This window comes from Vidua chalybeata, chromosome 2 (assembly GCF_026979565.1).
Source record: "Vidua chalybeata isolate OUT-0048 chromosome 2, bVidCha1 merged haplotype, whole genome shotgun sequence".
Lineage (NCBI taxonomy): Eukaryota > Metazoa > Chordata > Aves > Passeriformes > Viduidae > Vidua > Vidua chalybeata.
The window spans coordinates 70994626-71018067 of NC_071531.1; the positions used below are offsets into that span (position 1 = coordinate 70994626).

Here is a 23442-nt window from a genome sequence, read left to right on the forward strand (position 1 = left end):
TTTATTTACTTTTCTGTTTTGACCACTGCTAAATGTGGATTTTGCGAACCCGATGGCGGTTGTTCCATTGTTCCTTGTTTGAACGTAAATCTTAGTCCTGCCGCTTGTGGATTATTTATTTATTTATTTATTTATTTATTTATTTATTTATTTATTTTTGGAAAGGACCATTCCAGGTAGCTTTTGCGTCTGACAAAATGAAGCCTTTGTATTTTTCAATCAATTATACCTAATATTGACATTCTGTTTGGTGCAAGAGACTTAAAGTGCTGCCTCACTCAGAGGACCATTAAAGACTTTCTCGGTCGCTACATGTAGCTGAATGTGTTACGACACATCCTTTCTCCCCCCCCAAATCTTCCTAAAGATTTTTCCAAAATGAAGAAATTTAATTTTCGCAAAGTTTTGGATGGTTTAACTGCCGCATCCCCCGTTGGAAGCAGTGGCGGTGGCAGTGGAAGTGGGGCTGGTGGCTCCGTGCACCCAGGAGGGACTGCGGGAGCTGCAGGGACACCCAGAGAGGAGATCCAGGAGACACTCACTTCAGATTATTTTCAGATCTGTAAGGTAAAGGCTGTATTTTTATTTTCTACGGAAATAATAAAAGCTACTCTGGGTTGGGGGGTTGTGGCGAGGGGGTAGTAATATGATACCAATAAGCGTTTTACTTGAGAACTGCAGTGGTTGTATAAGGACTTTGGAATGAAAAGACAGAGATCCAGTGGCTGCTTTTTTCTTCCTGCTGCAGAGTTGAGGTGGTCAGTAAGTTTGTAGAAATCTTGATTTCAGCACTCAGGGCTGAATTCCAAGTTCACACTTGGACCCCGGACGGCTGACAGGATTGTGGACAGGAAAGCAAATCAATTGGTGTTAGTACTGATGAGCATTTACAAGTCATTAGAAATTGACGATTGTATCTACTTCCCCTCCTCACTATTCTCATCTTCCCTGCCTTTCCTTCTCTATTTTAAGGAAAAGGCACAAGCTAGAAATAGAAGACAGTGCGGTGACTACTGAACCCGGGACTTCAATTATTTGTGAGGAGCTGGATGTAGATTCAGGGTGGCTGTTTACCATTAGTACTGAGGATTCTGGTTGCTTGATAGCAAACTTAGTGGGACAGCAGAAATACCAAAAGTTGCCAAATCTGTTCTGGTTTTATGTGTTGATCACTTCCTTAAGTGGGAATTTTCTATGAGTAGAAAGCATAAGATATCCTTGTATGTATTTTGGTTTGTATCTGTTTTCTGCAACAAAGCTTTTAGTTGTGGTTTTAAATAGTTGCACCTGTAAAACAGAACAAACTATTTGGTACTTCTGATCAGCTCTGGAATATGAAAATCATACTTTCGTAATGAAGACAAAATATGAAGGGAGATTATGGTATTCTGCTATTACCTGTCAGTTTTATGTGAATTCTGGTGGCTTTACTAGAAATTTTATTTGCTTATTTGTTTTGATTAGAAGCTTCAAAACCAGAATTTCTAATTAGTGCAATTTGCTTTACTAGGAGTAAATGGACTCCACCTATTTAGTATACTTTGCTTTTATTAATCAGATACAAATTGATCTAAAATTTAGATGACAGTCAACTCTAGCACATCATTATTTCTTTTTGTGTTTTGGAAAGAAGAAAGAAATATAAACAACCAAGACAAGCCTGTGAGACATTTTGTGTGCAGATCTGGTATTTGTTAAACACACAGCTTCCCTGATCTCAGATACCATGTTTCTAATTCTGTTTGGCTTGCAGCTACAGCTGGTGTCAAAACTCTTGCAGAGTTCAAGGGGAGAAGAATGAGCCCCTATGGCTTAAAGACTCAGAGACCTTTAGATAGGTTCTACAAAATACTAATTCTTTTTTTCTTATAGTTCTTTGTCATCCTGAACCACAACAGGTTCCAGCCTTTTGACACAAATGATTCTGTAGTTTAAGAGTGTCAGTGATGAGTGCATTAGAATCATGCCTGCTTCCCAGGCTTGGATTTGACTACTTTTGCTTAGGTACACAGAAATTTAGCATTTTGTGAAATTCCAGGTATTTAGTACAGTGATATCCCATTTTTGTCATGTCAGTAAAAAGATAACACAAATAATCAAGGTACATTAAAATATCATTAGACGGTCTGACATTCAGAGATTTCTAGGTAAGGCTAAAACTCAACATGTTGTTTTTTTTTTTTTTTTTTCTTTTTGTTTAAGTCTTGTGATAAGGACAAAGATCTGTATTTAGTGAGATATATTCTTATTTTGTATGGCATATTTCTGAAAAGAAGCAACATAAGATGAAATGCAATTTTTCCCCTAATCTCCATTATTTCTCTTGTTTGCTTTGATATTACTTGAAGAGTGTTAGTGTTATGTCCTGATAGATCTACTTGGAATATGTGTAAAGGAATATGTCATTTGAAGAAGATTTCAGTAGCTAATATTTGCCCGTCATAGCTCTCAGGTTAAAATGTTCTCAACAAAGTAAATATTTGTGTAGGAAACCTCTGGGTTGCTTGCAGCAGCACTTGCTTATGAATGCATGTCACTGCAGAGCTCTGTGGTACACAAAATACTGCCTTCCTTTTTCCAAGATACAAAGGTGTGCCGAAAGCAAACTTCCAAAACACTGGGTGATCATGTGCTCCTGACACTCCACAGTGTTTATTCCATGGGCTCCACTTGAGCAGCTCTGCTGCACTTGAGGAGCACCGGGAGCGCGTTTGGAGGAAGCCCCAGGAGCTGTGCGGGCCCTGCGCTGTTGCACGGGAACCGGGGCAGTGGGGCCTGACGCAGGCACAGCTTCCCCCTGCCTGCCCCAGGGGCCAGAGCCCAGCCACAATTTGTACCTCGGTCAGTCTGCATCGCATTGGAAGTACACCACACACACATAACCCAAATTCCATCCTTGCCGAGCTTTTGTTGTGTGGCACTTGTGGTATTTCAAGTGGGTATTTGCATGTTCAGTTACATAAGTTATATGGGCTGCATATTTAAGGATCTGCAATCCTGCTGCACGCAGAATTGGGTAGAGCTAATGGCAGTTTTGGTTTGTTATCTGCAGGGTCGAAGCATCTGGGCTAACAGCCTAAGTAGCACCTCATACTGGTTTTCCTTTCTTTTCTGATTATAAAAATCCTCATTTAGAAGTGAAACATAAAAGCTGACTCATACTTAAGAATTAAAGGGCCTTTCCCTGCAGTTTTTTATGTAAATAAGTTGCGTTTCTGAAGTTTGTGGGAGGTTTGCTTGACTGAAAATGCAGATCCAATCCTCTAGGAGAAAACTGTATTGAAGGGTAACCTGATTTCATTTGTTAACACACCTGAAAGCCAGCTCTCCATTTTGTGGCATTTTTAAATTGCTTATGACCACAGTGTCTTTTTGAGATACAGATTAGAGTTTAACAGAAGTAAACTGAATATTTTACACCAAGATGCTCTCAGTGAGTTACTTTTGGCATTTATATTTAAATCATTAATGTGATCTTCTGTATTGAAAGAATGAAACATTCTTGAAACTATTACATGTGAAATAGCTACATCCTGTTTTAAGCATGATATATTTATATGTTGATAGTTGTAATAATGAATCAGTGGCACCATTTTCAAAGTACTCAAGCAATGTGAAATATTGTCTTACCTATTTTGTGACAGCAGAAAGCTGAGATGCAATTTCAGCTGCATCTAGGGGCTGCTTTTGGGATTTGAGTATCCAAGTGGAAATCATGAAAATATTGATTGTAGTTCACATTAGTTGAATTGAATGTGTGAGATTGCAGCATCATCCTAAAACTAGGTATGATCCAGTAGAATAAGCTACTAAAGTCTATGTTAATTTTAATTGGAATAGACCTAATTTCCTTGGGTTTGCTTCTTTGTGTTTTCCCTCTGTATATGCATTGTTTTTTTCCTCTGGCAAGCATTTTTAGGCTCACCTGTGTTTGTCCAGAAACTAAAATATGGCACTGAGGAAAGATCTGCTCTTAATAAAAGAAGTGAAAAGCTTGCCGTTAGGATGTTTTAAATCATTTAAGTAGAATTTTGAGCAGAGGAAACATAAAAGGAGAAAACAGTGATTTTATTACTTTTAGAGAAGGTTGCTTATTAGGGGATGACAAGAATGAAGATGTACCTTTTTTTGGTATGTGAAGTTCTTGTTCCTCATGAAAACAAGTCTCCCATGTAGAACTGCTCAGGATTTTCTTGGAGAACAATCATAGAGTTGAATTGAATTTGTAGAGCATGAGGTCAATAACTTTGAAATCAAGACCTCAGTTAAGAGCACAGTAACAGTTGTACTTTATCAGGTATACAATTGATCTACTCTAACAGGTTTTCTTTTGCTGTGGACAACAACTGAATACCCATGAAAAGGTCCAAGAACTGGCAATTTAATCTTCTCAAATAGTTGCTTCCCAAATGGTGATGGACTGCCTTTAAACCCCAAAGCATGAGATTTCTGTTCTTTCCCAAACTTGTATTCAGTGTTATTACTGGGTAGTCTTGCAACACAATAAATGTCCTTTAACTCTTGCTGTATTGTTTATACTGATGGTATAGTCATAGGTTCAGTATGTTCATTACCCAGTCTTTATGCAAAACCCTTGGAGGCCAGAACAGTTTTAGGCTTTTCTTAAAACTGATATGGAATCCCATGGCCAATTGCAATTGTGCCTTCCTAATCCTGCTTATGTTTGGCAACAATAGGCCTCTGAGATACAGTCAATCATTGCCAAATTAAATACCTTAATTATCTGGATTTCCTATCAGGCGGTCTTAAATTTTAATTCCCAGAGTTTATAGATGGTAATACTTTATTTTGTCAACCTATGAAGACAAACATTTAATCCTTCTGACAACAGCCAAGTAGGTATTTTAACTGCAAATACAACATGACACTATAGTTCAGTGATAACAGATTTTGGAATGGCAATTTAAGCACAATACTGCAGGAGCACATTTTTGGTTATGAAGAATTAAAACCAGAAAAATCCTTGTTATAAGCTATCCACAGTGTTTTAGTCAGTTTGAGCTGTTTGGTTAATCTGTCTTGTTTCCTTGCTAAGGTCATACAGGGAACAAAAAATAAAAGTGCTACATTGCAGTGAAAACCCATTTTAAAATTAGTATGAGCTCTTACTTGTAAGTTCTCAGAGTTCATTTAATACTTAAGTGGTAAATAAGATAATGCTGGGAGGGATTTTTTTTCCTATATACCAGAGTTTGGATCTAAAGCTAGGTGCAGAACCCTATTCTCTTTAAAACTGCAGAGTCATAAATGACACTTCTAAATTAGATTATAGTAATTTCATTAAATTTGTGATGAGCGTAATGTATTCTTCTTTTTTAAGTGTTTATATTAATTAGAAATAGGACTTATTCATGGGAAAGAGCATAGCACATTAAAAGCTTCTTTTGAAAAAAAATTGAAGATTTTAAGGTACCTGTAGTAGTATAATTGGATTCACTTGTTTGGGTTTTTTTTTGTGCAAATATTGGTCTTTTTGCATTGGTAAACCTAAATTGAGTAATGCACATCCTTCATGGCCAACACATGCAATTACATCTTCAAAATTATTTCCAGACCTTTAAGGTTGCTGAATAAAGCACTCACAAAGTTCCACATTTCTTAAATAACTTTGTTTGCACAGACAACTTTTAATTATATGATCCCATAATTCTTCTATAGGTTTAATTTAGCAGAACAAATAGTGTTTGCTCATAGGAAAGTACTTCAATATTTCTTTGCATACTTAAAACTCAGAGCATGCCTGAATATTAAGTTCCCCCATGGACTTTTCCAACAGAAGTGCTCACCACTGTAGTTCTGAAAGCTTTATAAACATTAATGAATTGACCTTCATAATATTTCTGTGAGATGGAAATTATATTATCCCTGCAGTATAGATGCCACAGAAAATCTAAAATGTCCAGGGTCCACTGTTTTGAGTTTCCATCTTGACCTGCTTTGCATCTGTTTTTCTTTTAGCATATTTAACTTATCCCATGTCTTCCCATTGGGCCTCCCATTGTTTTCACATTCTGTTGCACATATTCTGCACAGTTGCAGAGTGATCTTTAGGTTAGTTGTTCTGTTTATATGCCCACCTTAGCCAGAATGACTCTGAATTTCCTTTCTGTCTCAAATGACTACAGATGGATTTCTGGCTCCACTGTACTATGGCAGAAGAAGATAATGTAATTAATCCCTACAAGAGGAGAACAAATTCATACTGCAAAGATTAACTTATTTCATGTATTTTTAAAATTGTTCTGCTTTTTATGGTTGACCTTGCATTTTTAACAATATAAGAATCATGGAATTATCCAAGTTGCAAGGAATCCCTGAGGATCACTGAGTTCAACTCTTTGATTTCACAAAGGGAAACCTAAAGGTTAAGATATTTGCTCTAATTTTGTGTCCCATTTCAAGTGGGGTTTTTTTTTGGTTGTTGGTTTGGGAGTTTTTTGGGGTTTTTCTCTTAATCCATGGGATCATAGATGTTGGAAGATCTTCTAGTCCCAACCCCAGTGCCGTGGGCACAGACACTTTCCACTAGAACAGGCTGCTCAAAGTGTCATCCAGCCTGTCCTTGAGCACTTTTAAGAATGGGGCATCAAAAGTTTCTCCAGGCAACCTGGGCCAGTGCCTCACCCCCCTCACAGTAAAGAGTTTTTTCCCCGATATCTAATCTGAATCGGCTCTCTTTTAGTTTGAAGCCGTTGCCCTTTGTCCTATCACTACATGCCCTAGTAAAAAGTCCTTCCACAGCTTTATTTTAGCCCGCTTTAGGTCTGGAAGATGCTATAAGGTGTCCCTGGAGTTTGCTCTGCTCCAGGCTGAACAACTCCAGCTCTAGTGGGCTCCATTATTCCTCACCTGTGGGTCACCAGGTAGTTAATGAGATTTTTTTTCTCACTATTGCAGTGGGAAAAGCAATTTTTAATCTCTTGTAGGAGGGATGGAGGAAATTCAGACTGGTTGGCTCACAGTGTTCTGATTGAGGAGCTGTCACATAAAAAGGTGGTTGCGTGAGCAACTTTGCCCCCAGCTTACTTCTGGAAGAAAAATACTTACACTTAATTAAAAATAAAAAAATTACCAAGAAATTACTTAGAGGTTCTTGGCTAAAAAGAAAAATATTTTTTTTTCCAGATAGAAATGCATATTCTGTGTAAAACATGCAGCTGTCCTCAGTGGAACTGGACTAAATCCAAGACAGATCCCATTCTCACTTTGTTTAGATGAATATCCACTCATATCTGATTCCTATTCTGAGACATCTGATACTCCCTGCTGTATGATTTATGCCCAAAACACTTTCTGAAGTCTCTGTGAAAATACTGTGAAAAGTTAGTATATTCACTTTATAGTGAAAGGGAAGCAGTAGAGAGTGAACGAATACACCTTCCTGAACTACATGAGTATAGTCATCTGTTGGCTATTCTAAGAAAAGGTGCTTATCAAAGAAGCTTGTGGGGTATATTAATTTGTCCCAATGTGTGTTAGAATCATTATGGGGAAAATTAGAGGACTGTTAGATTAGAAATATAAGTAATGTGCATCTGTGGAGAGGAGAGAAAGCAATATTATTAGGTACAGATGGCTGGCAAGTACGCTCAAATGTAATAAGATGTTATCTTTGTGCAGTGCTGTGTCCATTCCTAACAGATCACCAGCAAAGACTATGAATAATAAAAAGTACTAGAGACAATCTGTCACCTGTAGCTAGGGTCAAAGTCTGAGGAGGTGCACTCTTTATGGTTCCTTTGAAGTTAAGTTGTATATCATACTGAAAAAACCCAACCTCGGTATTCAAGGCTTTGAGTTGGTGAATGCATGGACTCAGAAGGAGCCTTACTGAATTCTGTGGTGTGCATAAGTAGATGCATGTGTGTGTGGTAGCATGTCTTTTTTGCAGAATTTGAATCCAACAAATTAAAAATAATTGCTTCTAATTCATTTAAAAGTCTGTTATGTAAGAATACTGTGAGGTCACACACTCAGAAGTTAAATCCCTTATTCAGCTAGTATCCAGTTATTTCTATATGTGAAGCAATCTAGTTTTTATTGCATGTTTTTATTTTCTTGAAGTGTCTGCTTATATTTTGTTCCTGTCCTCCCTCACATTTGTTTTAAACAGTATACAACATGTGAGGAGGATGAATGCTATTCTGTTTATGTTATTTGCCACAGTTCTTGTAAGAAGGTCTCTGTGTTATCCACTGGACATCACAAAAATAGTAAATAATAATAAATTAATGAATATTCATCTGTGCTTTGTTCATCCTATTCCATCTATTGTATCCCTTCAGGGTGGAGATGTGCTCTCAGTTACAGCTGTCCATCATCACTTGTATTACAGATACATTCCATGTATCTGTGGATAAAACTTAATTTTACTGAGTCCACAGATCCCTGCTTTATTGTTTGTCCCTGCATATATTTTGAAATGCTACCTGAATGAGGCAAGGGCAGGAAAAGTGGCCTGTGGTTATGTAAACAGAGACCTGGTTCTTACGATCCTTGGCTGTGCTGTCTTCATTTCTGTCTGAGCTGTGTCCTTGCTAGCTTCATAGGCAATGCAGAGGGGGACAGTGATGTGCAGGATCTGCTGGATTTCACTGATGTGAGAGGGTAAAAACTTGCCAGAAAATACCTGCATTTAATTTGGAATATACCTTCACCCTGTGTGAGGTGAGATGCTGGCTGTTGTTTTCAGATTAAGTTCTCAATTCAACATCAGAAAAAAAAATCTTCAAATTGCATACAGCATGTATACAGAAAGAAGGTAGGATAAGATTAATTATGAATTAATATTAAATAGTAAACAATGTTGTAAATGCTAGTAATGAAATCTGGTAATAGCATTTGTATACAAGAATGCAAAGTTACATTGCAAAAAAGATTTTCACAGGAATAAACCAATAATACAGATTATCTTTGTATCAGAGTGGTTTTCACACTCTGTTTCTCTAGCTTCCTCCCCTGCCATTGCCCAGACCAACCCCCCACCCTTCAAGAACTTTATCACAGCAGTAACATTTTTTCAATTCCCCCACTATGGCTGCCTTTTTTTAAAAACAAAAATATTTTGAAAGCAGCAACCGAAGCATTTGTTTCAGAGCAGAAACTACAATCAGCCATAACAGAACATAATTAGTCTAAAGTAGTGAAGTTTCAGAAAATCCAAAAATGGGAAGTAATGCAAAATTAATTAGTGTTATTTTTATGTTGGTCTCATATAAACTTAATAAGAACAGTTTTCCTTTTGTTTAATTTCTCATTAAAGTACGAAATTATCTTATTCTCTGTATCCACAGTCATAGTGAAGACAAAAATATTTTCCTTTCAGGGCTATCAGATAAGCTGAATGATTTTATAATTCTTGTACATGCCCCTGAAGCAGATCTCCATCAGACAGATGATATTCTGAACCAGCCTGTTTCAAGTTCTAGAGTAGTACAGTTAAATGATGCAATGATAAAATCAATGGAACTGCTATTTGAATTATATATAAAGATTTTCCATTTGGGGGACTGAAGTCTTGCTTAAGTAGGTAGGCCAAAATGAACTTTGCAAACAGTAGTTTAGGGTTGGGTTTTTAAAAAAAATTCTACATTGAAGACAAGGGTAGATACAGTTTTATGAATGATCAAGACATTTCTCCATATGCTGATGCCCTATTTCTCCTTGCTAGTTTACATGGCAATAGTGGGAAGTACATGATACCATATTTACTGTACAGTGGGTGCAATTCCTTCATTGTGGTCTCATTTTTTCTTCCCTTTTTGTATATTTGCCTGGGTTTTTGTTTGTTTGTTTGCTTGTTTGTTTGATTGTTTGTTTTTGGACTTGGGAGAGTTCTTTTCGAAAGAATAGGAAGGGAAGACGTGAAAGAATTTTGCATACATCGTTCTCCCTTGGAGTTGGGATTTCTCCGGAGGGTATAATGCCTCTCTTGGGATGGTTATATTCATGTATTACCCTGTAAGTTATTATGCTGTAACTCAGTGCTGTGGTGGATGTCGCAGGATGGTGTAGTTGCCAAGCAGTTGCTTGGCCACAGCTACACTGGTTTAAATAGATCCAGAAAGTGATACTAAAATTCAGCCCCTTTAGCTTTGGGCAGGAGGGGTTGGACCAGACATTCTGCAGAGTTCCAACCTCACCTGGGCTGGGGATAATGAAGCTTATGGATCAATGTTATTTTATTTATTTGTGGATTTTCCTGTGTAAATTATATTAATTTTGTATTTTTGATACACTACAGTGTATTTCAAAGGACAAGCATGAGGAGAATGCTTTTTGAAATTCAGAAGGTCTTATTTTTCCCCTGTGATTTGCTTAGCTTGGCTGTTTGTATCTATATGAATCACATCTAAATAGGACCATCTTTATTTAATAGTCTAACATCTAGCTTGCAGAACTGAAAGTGACAGTGGAAAAATACATCTCTGAAGTATCTACAGAAATCTTTGTTACAGAAAAAAATCATACATTTATTGTACAAAACATGTATAATATTTAAGTCAGTTAATTTCAAATAATCTTAAATCTCTCTTATTTTTCATATAATTATCAGTGTGTAATAGTTGTGAAACTAAACTTTTAAAAGTCAGGCTGTATTTGAAGTCTGCTTTATGTCCAGGACAGCTACTTTCTCAAAATTCTACCATAGCTAATTAAGTGACATTTTATAACAAAGTAAGTTCCATACTAGAAAAATAAAACAACAAAACAAATTTGCCTATTACTAAAAGTATTATTCTTCTATGCCAGAAGTTTTTGTAGGGGAATATTATGAAAATCTGCTTGTTTCTTAAACATATATTTTCTTCCTGCCCCAATATTCCTATTTCAGTAACACTTCTCTTTTGTGCCTGCATTTTCCATGTTTTTCTTTACTGTATTTTTCTCCACCAATACTGATCTCCATTTTCTTCCCCTCTGTTTCACTGCTACTGGCGAGGATAATAAGCTCATAAGAAATGGCCTGCTGAGACAAACCCATGGTCCATATCTCCCAGCAGTCAGTCTCTGACAGTGGCATCAGAATTGTCACTTAGGGAGGGTAATAAGTTACATCACTTTTTGTAGTCCATTCCCTTTCCAATCTCCCATCATTCACCATCACTGCATTTGATATGTCAGAGGGAGTATCTTTAGCTGGTCCTTTTAAAATCCATTTATCAATCATGTCAATGAATTTGTCCCATTTTTCCCCCATTTTAAATTAATCTTTAATTTCTTTTGAATGCCTCCATGGCTTTGCCAAATATGTTTAGCTTACCCACTCACTAGTTTATGAAAGTCTTAGTCATATCCCCCCACAAACAGGTCTCAAGCAATGGGCTCACAGAGGTTTTCTCTAGCAGCAGAATGATGCCCTCTGTGTTACTCCTTAAGCTCTTCCTCACGATCTCCAATATTACTGGGCTTTTTGGGGTTGCTGTTGAACAGTAAGCCAAATATTTCAGAAGAATGACAACCATGCCCAAAAATTACTTAGCTGACTTGTAAATGCTAGTTCCAATTTCAGCATTGTGCAGATCTAGGTAAGATTTTGTTTTTTCTTCTAGATATCTTACATCTATCCACACTGAAGCTCATTTATCAACTTCTTGCCCAGTTAAGTCACTCTAATGAAGTCTTTCAGGCGCTGGTCACTGGTAGTACTGAATTTCACTCTCCAAAGGAGCTTACTATTAGCTATGATCTCGGAGACTTCAGGGTTCATTACCTTTTATAGGTCATTAAAGACAATGAATAGAAGTGATCCAAGCATGGAGAACTCATGAATTTTCTTCATGGTAAGAACTCCATAAAACTGTCCTTTGTTTTCTGTGATCTAACCAGCCTTCAGTCCACAAAGAAATTTCTTCAGTCCCATGACACTTCTGTTTCTCTAATAACATTGCAGTGGAATATTATTGGAAGGCTTTTGGAAAACTTATGTATATTCATATTCCCTTTATTTACTTGCATGCTGACAGCCTCATAGAATTAGAGGGAACTAGTCAGACATGATTTCACATTGAAGAAACTCTGCTGACTTCTGCAACAATCTTTATCTGTGTGCTCTGTTAGTTTTTATTTTATCATCTTGTCAGGGACAGCAATCAGCTTTCCCAGTCTACAGGTCCAGAGTCCCTTTTGTAAATGGCTTTTTCGAGATGACTGTTTCTAGCTTTACACCAAGGAAAAGAACTATCTGTAGGTATCTTTATCTAAGGAAAAAAAAAAAAAAAGGTAGTTTTTGAGAATATTCTGTGAATATGCTCAGAAGCCCTGGTTCCTATTAGAGGTTGAGAGCTGGATGGAATCAATAACTTGGGTTTGAAAATTGTAGCTAAGCTGTGATTTTTACAAAAAGCATTACTTCAAAAAATGAAAATTTAACTAATAAAAAATTTATCTCTCCTGTGTTGTTTACTTTGCTTGGAAGCCTGCTGATATCTTGTCCTCTTTCCATTTTTCATGAGAAGGGATCAGTCTTACCAATCAGAGATTACAGATACAGAGATCCATAAATGAGAGATGTCATGGTCTTGTAGTGATATAATACATGGCAGCTCATTTGTATAAGCACTCATTTTTATCACTACAGTCTTGGAACACCACAATACTAAAAATAGTATTGAAGTGGTGAAAATGCTGTAATCATTGACATTTTTTAATTTCTGACATAGCTGAGCAAGAGGCTGGAGAGGTTTCAGTCAACACTTCATCCTCTGTTCTGAAAACCAATCAATTATTCCTCAATGACATTTCTGCATGTTGGTGACAATTTGGAAGCAGACTCTACATACTGAGCCACAGGTTTAGATTACATAGTTAAATTTTAGCAAATGTACATATTCTCAAAAATTATTTACCTAAGTAAATCACTTTTGCTGTCAGATGTTAAATGGAACAGGGTATCTATAAAATATTAGTAGAAAAGTTACAAATTTTAAGTTTATGCAAATTTTCAGAAAGATTTTTGGCTATAAACTTTATTAGTTTAAAATTTTGTCTAGTTCTGTGTTTTCTGGAGCTATTTAGAGAATGTTATAATCACTTTTATTAGAAAGGTGTCTTTGAAGTCTGATATAAACTACCACAGCGTAAATGTTAAGAAAACTTATACTGAAGAATTGCATTATGCATACTGTGAACAATTGTACTGGATATTGCATATTAGTACTAGTGCAGTTTTTTTTTTTTTCAGAGATTGAAATATATCATGGTATCTTAGACTGAAAAAGACCATTATGTTCTGTACAGAATAGTAAAATGTTCATTGGCAGATTACTAGCAAGCCCAAATAATCAATTTCCTATATTAATTTAGGTGCAATTCACTGCTTAAAATTATTTAAAAGAGAATTTAAGAGAAAATAACTAAGCTGAACACAGATTTATGCTGAAATTGTATCTGCATTTGTAACTGTTCTGTTTCAATAAAATTGCTTTGCATATTGCACAGAAACTGTGTGTCCTAGGGAGCACAGACTGCCTCTAGAGACAGCATGCCCAAAAAGGAGACATAAAAGGAAGCTGGATAATGTGGAGAAAAGCAGTCCTGGCTCCATCTGCTGTCTGGTTTTTCTCTCTCCCTTTTATTTTCTTGGCAGCTTCTTTCTTGGGGTATTTGGGCTAGTTAGGCCCCTCTGTATTTCTTTGAACACAGACTGATTTTTAACCATACTTATGCTTTTGCCTGCTATTGACCCCAACTACTTGGTTTTGCTTTTCTGAGCACCATTGATAGTTTTGTTCAGTGTTGTTCCTACTGGACACAACTCAGATAAAACAGGAATGTACTTTTTTTGGTCACCCTAGGATCAAGTTAATTTTGTGGCCTTCTCTTCTTTTTCATCTGTATTAGTAAGGAAGCCTAGGCACAGTCCTAGAACTGTTACTCACACTCAGGTTCACTCGAGCTGTATCAAAGCACAGCTGAAAAGTCTACTCCAAGTGCTGGCTTTTCATGTCAATCTTTCTCACAGTCCTTTGAAAAAGAAGGGACCAAAAAGCTTTTGTTGGACCAAAGCTGAGGACAAGAACCTGGGAGTTTGGAGTGTTAAAGATTTTCCATGTTCTTTCGTAATAAGTTTAATCTTCAGAATAATTTCTGAGACTGCACTAATTTGGGCCAAACCCTCAGTTATAGAGACATCTTTTCCTGCCCTCTGTAATGTATAACTTGGCTTTCCTTCCAAAATGTTTTTTTTTTCTTTTGGAATCCTAATAAATATGAATATTTTAGTTGAAAGGTGTATTTTACTTGGATGTTCAGTGGATTTCATCATTTTAAAAAAAATATTTTACAAATGGCAGAATTTTGCAGTCACAAAAAACTCCCAATTTGAATTAGTCTAAATACTCAAATTTGGAAAATGTCTGCAAAATAGAAAGAGCACTTTTGAGTCAGTCCTAGAGTTCAAAAATTGTACTGAGCTATGATCCTGAAAAGATGTACATCATTGTTCTTTTAAAACATAGTTCTATCTCAAATACAGGACCAAATTAAAATTTCCAAGTGGGAAGTCTGACTCTAGATTTCAGAAATACTGAAAATACAATGCAGATCCTAAATATGTAGGTGAGGATGCAAATAGGTCTTCAAAAATATTTATCTTTGCATTCTTAGAGATCTTAAAAATAGTACTGAAAACTCCAGTCATGGCTAAACATCAGAGAAGCTTACTGTGACTGAAACTGATAGGAGTTCAAACTTTATTATAGAAAGCCTTTCTAAAATCAATAATTAAAAAAGGATAATTGGTGAAAATAAAGGTTTTTCAGATAAGGAAGAAAGTTTGTTCACCAGAATACAGAAATTTCAAATATAATAGCAGATTAGTAATGCTACATTTTCAACACACTAGAAAATACTGCAATCTATGATTACTGATATTTTTGTGACATGAGAGGTAAAACCATTTCTAGGGTGTCTAAGTCTGGTCCCAGCTTAGATATCAGAACAAAAAACTTTATATTTGAGTAATCCTAACACTTAAGAAGATAAGAAAGTTAAAAAACCCAAAACACAAAGCAAACCAAATCAGAAACAGAATGGAGATCTTTGATAAATGCCTACACTAACATAAAAAGTGAGTTACTTTTCTACAGCTTACTGAAGTAGCATATGCTTCTGGGTTTTTTCAGCCTAGAAACTAATAATTAGACATTCTTTAAACAACTTCCCTTATCAGCAGTAATTAAGATATGAGACAAGTAAGATCTCTTTTAAGGAAGTGGTTATTTGCTGAAAAACATACATTTGGTTGTTCCCAAACTGCTTGTGAATGTCAGTTCAAGTGTTTCCAGCTGTAATGGAGGAGTTTGAGTGATACAGCTGTGGAATCATCAGCTGCCTTTTACTCAACAGGTCTGCAATTAAGGAGTCCCTTTTTTTGATGTTGTTCCATAGGGTCTGCTGAATGCTTCAGCAGACATAGTTCTTGAACTAGATAATTTCAAGGAAGAGGAAAACAGCTTAAAAAGTTAAAATTCATTCAGTTCAAAGTACTTCCTCTCCAATCCCAACCACTTACTAAAAAAAGAGTCAGTCCTAGAGTTCAAGGTTTTATTTTGTTAAATAACAGAAACCATTATTATTATACTAAAAAATAGCATTTTGCGCCCATTTTTAGGTAAGCAGCCCCACACACAAGTTTAATTACAATTGATTATTATGTGTATTTTTTATGTGTCTTGGTTTTTTTATGTCTTGTTATTTTGACTTTTGTTCTTATGTTAGTGTTCTCTCTCGTCTGATTCTTCCTCATAAGAATTGGGCAAGTCATAACCTCCAGATTAAGGTAACTTAAAATGCTGAGACAGTCTTCAAGGATGTGTTGTATCATGCTCAGTTTATTTATTCCCTGAAGGATCTCTGCAAAAATTAGAATTAAAAGCATAGTATTGTAAATAAAGATTAAGAAAGGGCGAGTGGTTCAGCTGCTCATTTTGAGAGCATCTTCTCTGGCATCTTTGTTTTTTAAATTGGTATTAAGGGTTTTTACCTCATAGACTCAATTCAGTTTATTGGTTTATTGGATCTTTTCCCCTGGACGTATTCCATTTTGTGCTGGAGCTGTTCTGTTGAGGCTGAGTGTATTGAAAGCATATTATGTTTTTGGTTTTTTTTTTTTCAGTTTACAGTTCAGCTGCCCTGCATATTAAGGTTATCTTTCAGTATACCACTTCAGCAATATATACCAGCTGTATAATAACATACACTTTGCAATCGACTTTGTTGCAATAAAACCATTTAAAATATTACTGAGTGAAAAGCATAACTAGAAATTCATATGAACAAAATTCACCTGTGTATTCAAAACACTGTATCTTTTTAAATACTTCTCTTGAAATGTATTGAAAATGCTACAACATACAGAAAAACATAAGCATAAAACTTTCATGGTGTTCTCTGTGGTTGCAGTTCAGTCACTTTGCTCCTTTGCTCTGTTTCAGACGGTTCGCCATGGATTTCCTTACCTACCCACTGCCTTAGCTTTTGATCCCGTTCAGAAAATTCTGGCAATTGGAACAAGAACAGGAGCCATACGAATGTATCCTTTCTCATTCAGAATTTGCACCATTTCTGTGTATTTGTAATACAGGAATGGGAATTACCTTCCTCAAGTGCTCAGGTAAGGCTACAGTTGTTATGTTCTGCTTCATTTTGCTTTATGAGACAGACTGGAAAAAGATGTGCTGTTGAGGAATCAGCCAGGTCCCTAAGGGATTCAAAGAACAATTTCTGACTGCATTTTTAGCATATGGTTTTGGCATAGATTGGTTAAGACAAAACGGAATTGATCTTTTTCAGCATGCAAAGTAAAAGTGGACAGCAAAGTGGTAATGAGCAAGTTGTGAATGTTTGCTAGCAATAAATAAATTCATTGCTTCAATGCAGCTAGCCAATGTTAGATTGCAGTTAGATGGCTATGTATGAAATTATTTAGAGACTTCCAAGTGAATGGTGGGAAATAAGCAATTTTAGGACAGAATTCCTCTCTTCCCAGAGGAGAAGGTGAAGCACTATAAAAGTGCCTATTTCTTTTTGTTAACTATAAAGGTACTTCAGTGCCAGCAGTTTATATGTTGTTTTTAGTACAGTAGGATTTTGAAGTTAGAAGTCTATACAGAATAAATTTAATTACAAGGTAATTAAAATTTGAAGACTTAAATTAAAGAAAAAATTAAGAATATTTAAATGTATTTTAATGTATGTGATGTATTTCAAAATGTTTCTCTACCTAATTTTCTTAGTTTGGCATGGTTCCAGTGTTTTCCACTTCAGTGAAAATACATATAAAGCAAGGAAAAAAAGGAGAAAGACTATTACAAGAAGGTTTTAAAGTTACAGGACACAGAACTAATAAATCAATGGTTTTTTACAAACTTTTTGTAGCTAAATAAATTATGTGTTTAAAGTAGAGGACAATGCTGTATGAAATAGCAATATAATATTTTCTGGTTCTCTTGCTATCCCTGTTCCCAAGATATCAATTAATGCAATGAACCCAAGGCAGGTTACAAAGTAAAGAAAAATCTCCTTGTGGAAAAGAAGCCTGTGCCTCATGTAACGTTGCTAAAACTTTGGTTCTTCCATTTTTGGATACTCTTGGTCTGAACAGTTGCATTTTTGTGAGCCTCAATTTCTGTCTGATCCAGAATTTCTCACAAGACTCAACTAAACCTCAAGTTATGTGACAAGCTCTGCTTTGATAGTTTGACTCTTTATTTCTTACCTATATGAAGTAGATCGACTATATTATGTTCAAATGCAAAGAAGAAAGTGTTGGTGAATTTGTGTACTTCTGGGAAGTGCAAGTCTAGTAGTCATGGTTTCTTCTTTTTAGAGGTTAAAAAGTCTGGGGCTTTGTCCCTGGAGGCTTCACTGATATCATCAGAGTGAGGGTATTGGGAATTTCATGGTAGAAGTAGGAAGATGACCTTGCAGAAGATTGACTCTTGAGCCCACCTCTTATTTCCATCTCAGCTATGTGGCTTTTCTAGGAGCAGTGCTGTCACTGGCTAGGCATCCTCTATCTCTACAAATCCCTCCTTTGAGGAAAATTCGGATACAGAGCCTGAATTAATACAGGTTTATGTAGAATTAATTTAAACCTGCATGTCTCCTGCCACAGGAATGGAACATGAAGTGGAAAAATAGCTATATCCCTAAGCTTATATAAAATTCTCTGTATGTTTTCTATAAGAATAGATTATAAAGAGTTAGCAGAAGGGAAAAGAATGTTTTTCAAAGTGTCCTTCCTTTTAACATTTCTTCTCCTGTTTGCTAGCAAACTCCTATCTCATTTATGGAAAAATTTCTACCAGTTCTAGTATCTTAATCAAGCAAGAGCATCACGATTACCAGGGATTTTTTTTTTTTTTTTTGATGATATGTCATAACATAAATGCTTCGCAGCTTAGTCACAGAGAGCCTGGTTTGCTTAATTGAGCCCTGAGTTAATGGAAACTGTTCTTTGAAGACAGAGGGTGCCATAAAAAGAATTACTTATTCATTCATTTTAACTGAGGTTTCTCCACTTGGTTGTAAGTTCTGCATAAAAAACCTACTTGTGGACTAATAAATTTGCAGTGAAATAGGCCCTAAGACTACCCCCAGAACACCACTCATTTAAGCCAGTCTTGTTGCAGATCTTTGTAGTTGTTGAAATCAGGCAATAAAATTCAAGCCAAGATATAACAGATGAAATACTACATCTGAAAGTAGAATTTATCATGTGGGGTGTTTTTTTAGTAAACTAAGGAAAATACAGGTTTTAGTAGCTCTAAGTTTTCCACAGTATCCTGTAAAAATACTTTTTAACAGAACTGCACAATTTCATTCTGCCATGAGTATGTCGCATAAGAAAAAGAGAATTCTTTCCATACATACATTGTGTTTGGCTGGTGTTTCTAAACAGTACTGTTGATGGAGTGAAAGGACAGACTATTTGGCTGCCATCAGAGAAATTCACCTAATTATTTATTTGTTTGTTTACTGGTAGTGCCAAAGGTACCTGGTTTGGATCAGAGTCTCTTCTTTAGGGAACACAAAAGGATAGGAAGACTGAATTTATGTTTAATATTCATGTAATGATGTAGAACAAGTTTTCCTGTGATGAGTCCAAGTCACATGATGGTATTGTTGCTTCCTTAACTTTCTAAAAGATTCACAAGGTATTGGTATTTCTACTGGTCACAAGGTAACAGGTCTCGAAAGACAACCTGTTTTTTAAGAAAAGGAAGCATGTCCTTCTTTGTTGTGAATTAATGTCTAACATCAGACCTTCAGGTGATCATTTTGAGTGATCCAGCAGCAATACTGAAGTTGACTATGTTAAATTGTCCTGAAATAAAGCATATTATTCATAAGCTGCCATTAGAATGCAGAGATAAATGGAAGTTCATTTTGGTGTGGCAGTCAATTTGTTTTCTCCTAGATTTCTTTTCAGGGTGCTTAGATGCAACTGCTGTGGCTCCTGTAGCACTGGGAATTGTTGTTGCTATGCTCTACTGATCCTGGCAGCCTCTGTGCGTTTCCCAAGGAAGTTCAAACACCTGCAGGTGTTACCTACAGTGATGGCTGCTGGGTACTGGATCCTCATAGGTGCAGCCCACAGAATCAGACTGCACTGCAAATCATCAATGGAGGAGTATCCTTACTACCTAACAAAGCTGCAAATAAAGGGCCAAAACCCCACTCCTGAAACAGTTGCTCTGGCATCTGATCATTCTTTACCTTTGTCCTAAATATAGCAAATTTCATTTCTCCTTTGAGGTCTTTTCTTCTTGTCGGAAGCCAGTTTCCAGCTTCCATACTTGTGATCATTGTTCAGATCATTGCCTGATACCACTTTAAGTGGAATATACTTGCTTCAGGAAAACACATTCTATTGAAGAGGGGCTATGAAATTGAATTCCTTTTCTTATTGTCTCCATATCCATCTTCTCTAGTCCCAATGTGAAGAACCTTCTGACACAATAAGACCAACTTTTCAGTCTCTGCTGTCAGAGAAGGTTCTGTATCACTATACAAGGAGGTGAGAAATTAAGATACTTGGTCAGACTTAAGTTTCTTCTTGATTTCAGAGGAAAAGGAGAAGTCTGGGGGTTTTTCACATTCTCAGTCTGAGCAAATAGATTAAAATCAGTATTCTTAACAGTGATTATCCCAGTAACAGATCTGAAGAAGTGGCATGCTGTGCTCAGATTTCAGGATGTATATTTCTACATTGTCTACATTTATTCAGCTGACAAATTCTTGTTAAAATTAATTCTAAGTACTTCCTGGAGTCACTGAATCCTTTCCTTTGGAGTTCTTCTATTGTTTCAGAGCTGTGCTTAGCCATTACAGCTCTCTACTTCAAACATACAGAATACAACATCTACTCTATTTTTTAAAATCAAACTGCTGATTATTTAGTGGTCAATTGCAGTGAGAAATTCTGAAAGAAACTCTTCTCTAGCTATTACCATCTTTGATTATCATGAAATGAGAGGAAGTTTATCTTAAATCCAGTGCAAAGAAAATTACCTACTCGGTCCAGAAGGGCCTCCACATCACTGAAAAATTCACCATCAAACAGGCTTAAATTAGTAATGTGTTTTTGTATGTGTTATAGTGTGGTCTGGTACTGTTATTAATACATATTCTTTAGACTTACAGGCTCCATATTGTCATGGATGCAGGTTGTGTGGCATACAAATCTTCACTTTCACTATTAGTTGCTTGAGCAAAGCTGTAAGGCATCTGCAACCCATGCAAGTCTTTTCTAGTAGGCATAGCTGCTGGTTATCCATGCTATCAGAAAATACAGTGGCCATTTTGTACCTAGGCAAACAAAACATTATTCTGACTCGCTAATACATGACAGTGGAAGCATTGCTCTATCCCCACCTTTAGCTTAGCTGCACCGTCCTGATCCTTCCTTTGCTCCAATTCTGCTGCTTGTCAGATCTATTACTGTGAGCCATCCAATGCACTACCCTGGCAAAATACCAGTTCTTCTGCTGTGCTACTTTTTTTGCCAGATTAGCAAACTGATTTATCTGGTGCTTACCTCCAGTGTTAGTCAGAATGATGCATAAATAAAGTTGAAGGAGTGCAGTTGGGACTGGACAGAGAAGGAAATAGGGGAGTAACAAAATGTTGGCACTAAGGATCAGGTTATTAAATTGACTTGTCTTAGAGTATGAAATTGCATCTGATAAATTCAGGTATGGCAGATTGCAGCTGTCTATGAAATTTGCTACAAAATATAGAAATAGTCTTTCAATTTTGAGTGGTATAGGAGATACCATCTCTTTTACTTACGTTTTAAAAATCTTCATGTAGAGCCATTTGCAAATCACAAAAATTCTACAGGTTCTGCTCAAGGGAGATTCTGCTTTAGGATCATAGTTGGAATAAGTTTTTCTGGCCTGTTTATGTACTTCTTCCAGTGCTTTAATAGAAAGAGTGATTTTTGAATGTCAGTAAGGTACAGCAACACTTATTGTAACAGGTGTGTTTTGTGGAGAAACAAACATGCCTTCAAAAAGGCCAATGGCATCCTGGCCTGTATCAGCAATAGTGTGCCCAGCAGGAGCAGGGCAGTGATTGTCCCCTGGTACTCAGCACTGCTGAGGCCAGACCTCAAATCCTGTGTCCACTTCTAGACCCCTTTCTAAAAGAAAGATATTGAGGTGCTGGAGTGTGTCCAGAGGAGGGAAACAGAGCTGGAAAAGGGTCTAGAGCACAAGTCCTATGAGGAACTGCTGAGGGAGCTTTAGCCTTGAGAAAAGGGGGGTGGGGGGGACCTTGTCACTCTCTCAAGTACTTGAAAGGACGAAAGAAAATGGCCTTGGATTGTGCAAGGGAAGTTTAGGTTGGATCTTAGGAAAAAAATACTTCACTGAAAGGGTTGTCAAACCCTGGAACAGGCTGCTCTGGGAAGTGGTGGAGTCACAAGCCCTGGAAGTGTTCAGAAGTCGTGCAAAGGTGGCACTGAGGGACATGGTTTAGTGGTGGACTTCTTAATGCTGGGTTAGTGGTTAGAGTCGATGGTCTTGGAAATCTTTTCCAAGCTAAATGATTTTATAAGATCATCTTGTTTCTTTCTGTGAAACAGCCAGTAAACATATCTTTGATTCCAGAGTTACTGTGCCAAGTAAAGGGGAAGGTGAAATCTAAACCCAAGATAGCTCTGTTGAACATCATGGTTCCTCAGCAGCTGATGTACACAGAGAGAATGTATTGCTGGGAGGTAAAACGGAGGCTGTTTGTGTACTCTAGAAAAAAAGAAAATCTGGCAAAGAAGATAAATAGCACTAATTAAATCATTGCTGGCAGAGTTCTGAGTAGGCATGGAATTTTACAGTAGCTAAAGGAAATGTGGTAAAGAATGTTTGACATCAGGTTGGATGTACTTTAAAAGAAAAGAGGAGAATGTAATTTGGGGTTTTGATCTGTGAGAAGGGTGGCATAAAAGCTAAATATAAATTGTGACAGGTTAACTCTCCCTGGAACTGATGTCTTTTAACCTAAACAAGGTTTCAGTAATTCTTTATCCTCAAAATAAGCCGACTGTGTTCTCTGCTGTTTACTCTGTGTGATTTATTGGGCAGATGGAATGGGGGTAGCACAGACAAGATCATAAACCCAAAATTCTGTTGTTTGACTTGGAGGAATCATTGATACATTTCATCTTTTATCTCATTGTACAATGTATTTGAGATTTTTCTAGACAACTTGAGCTATTCAGGATTACAAACTTCACTGAGAGTCAGTACTCCTAACATAAGTTCTTTTAAAAATTCCCCTGGAAATCAAGATGCAAATGTCTATTTTTGTGTGTATAGATAGCTAAATAGGTTATTACAGAAATGAATTTATTGTCAATCTACAAGAATAAAAATTATTGTAAGAGATACCAAAATAATAAAATTTACCTGTATTACTAAATCTGACAGAACCAGAGTGCAGAGAATTTTTTTTAATGTTAAGACTACTGTGCATCTGGTTATGTGTGCATTCACTTTTTTTTTTCTTTTTGTTTTTTTTTTTTTTTTTTTGTTTTGTTTTGTGTTTTTTAGTTTTTTTTTAATATCTATATAATGTTTGTGCATACATGCATAAATTTGTGTCTGTTTGTTTCCCAAGCCTCTTCCATGCTTTTTACGTAATCAGACTGAATATGTTGCAGTTAAATGTACTGGACTTCCCTCACTTTCAATTGCTGTTTATCCAGGAGATAAAAATGGAATCTGACATCTGCAAACGAATCTACTGAGAAAATGTAGATTTTCTTGTATTTGGAGATGCATGCAAAACTGGCATACAGGTGGATGACTCTGGCAGCATTTTAAGTGGAGCTGATGACTGTGTTTATGAACACTATCTGAAAAAATGCTTTCTGGATTTCTGTTACAAGGGGTTTTTTTGAGTATAATAATAAAA

The 23442-nt window shown here is 36.4% G+C and overlaps 1 protein-coding gene across 10 annotated transcripts in view; it reads left to right on the forward strand.

The window, feature by feature from the left end:
• The first annotated feature begins 223 nt into the window (after positions 1-223).
• The window catches only part of STXBP5L (syntaxin binding protein 5L), a 181692-nt gene continuing 158473 nt past the window's right edge, over positions 224-23442 (forward strand). For 8 of the 10 annotated variants that reach the window (XM_053933542.1, XM_053933575.1, XM_053933551.1 and 5 more), the window contains exons 1-2: positions 225-567; positions 16458-16555. In XM_053933542.1, the coding sequence (XP_053789517.1) occupies positions 379-567; positions 16458-16555 (287 nt within the window). In that variant the 5' untranslated portion in view covers positions 225-378. Of the gene's footprint in view, positions 568-16457; positions 16556-23442 lie in introns of all 10 variants that reach the window. The other 2 variants (XM_053933533.1, XM_053933571.1) reach the window with 1 other exon arrangement.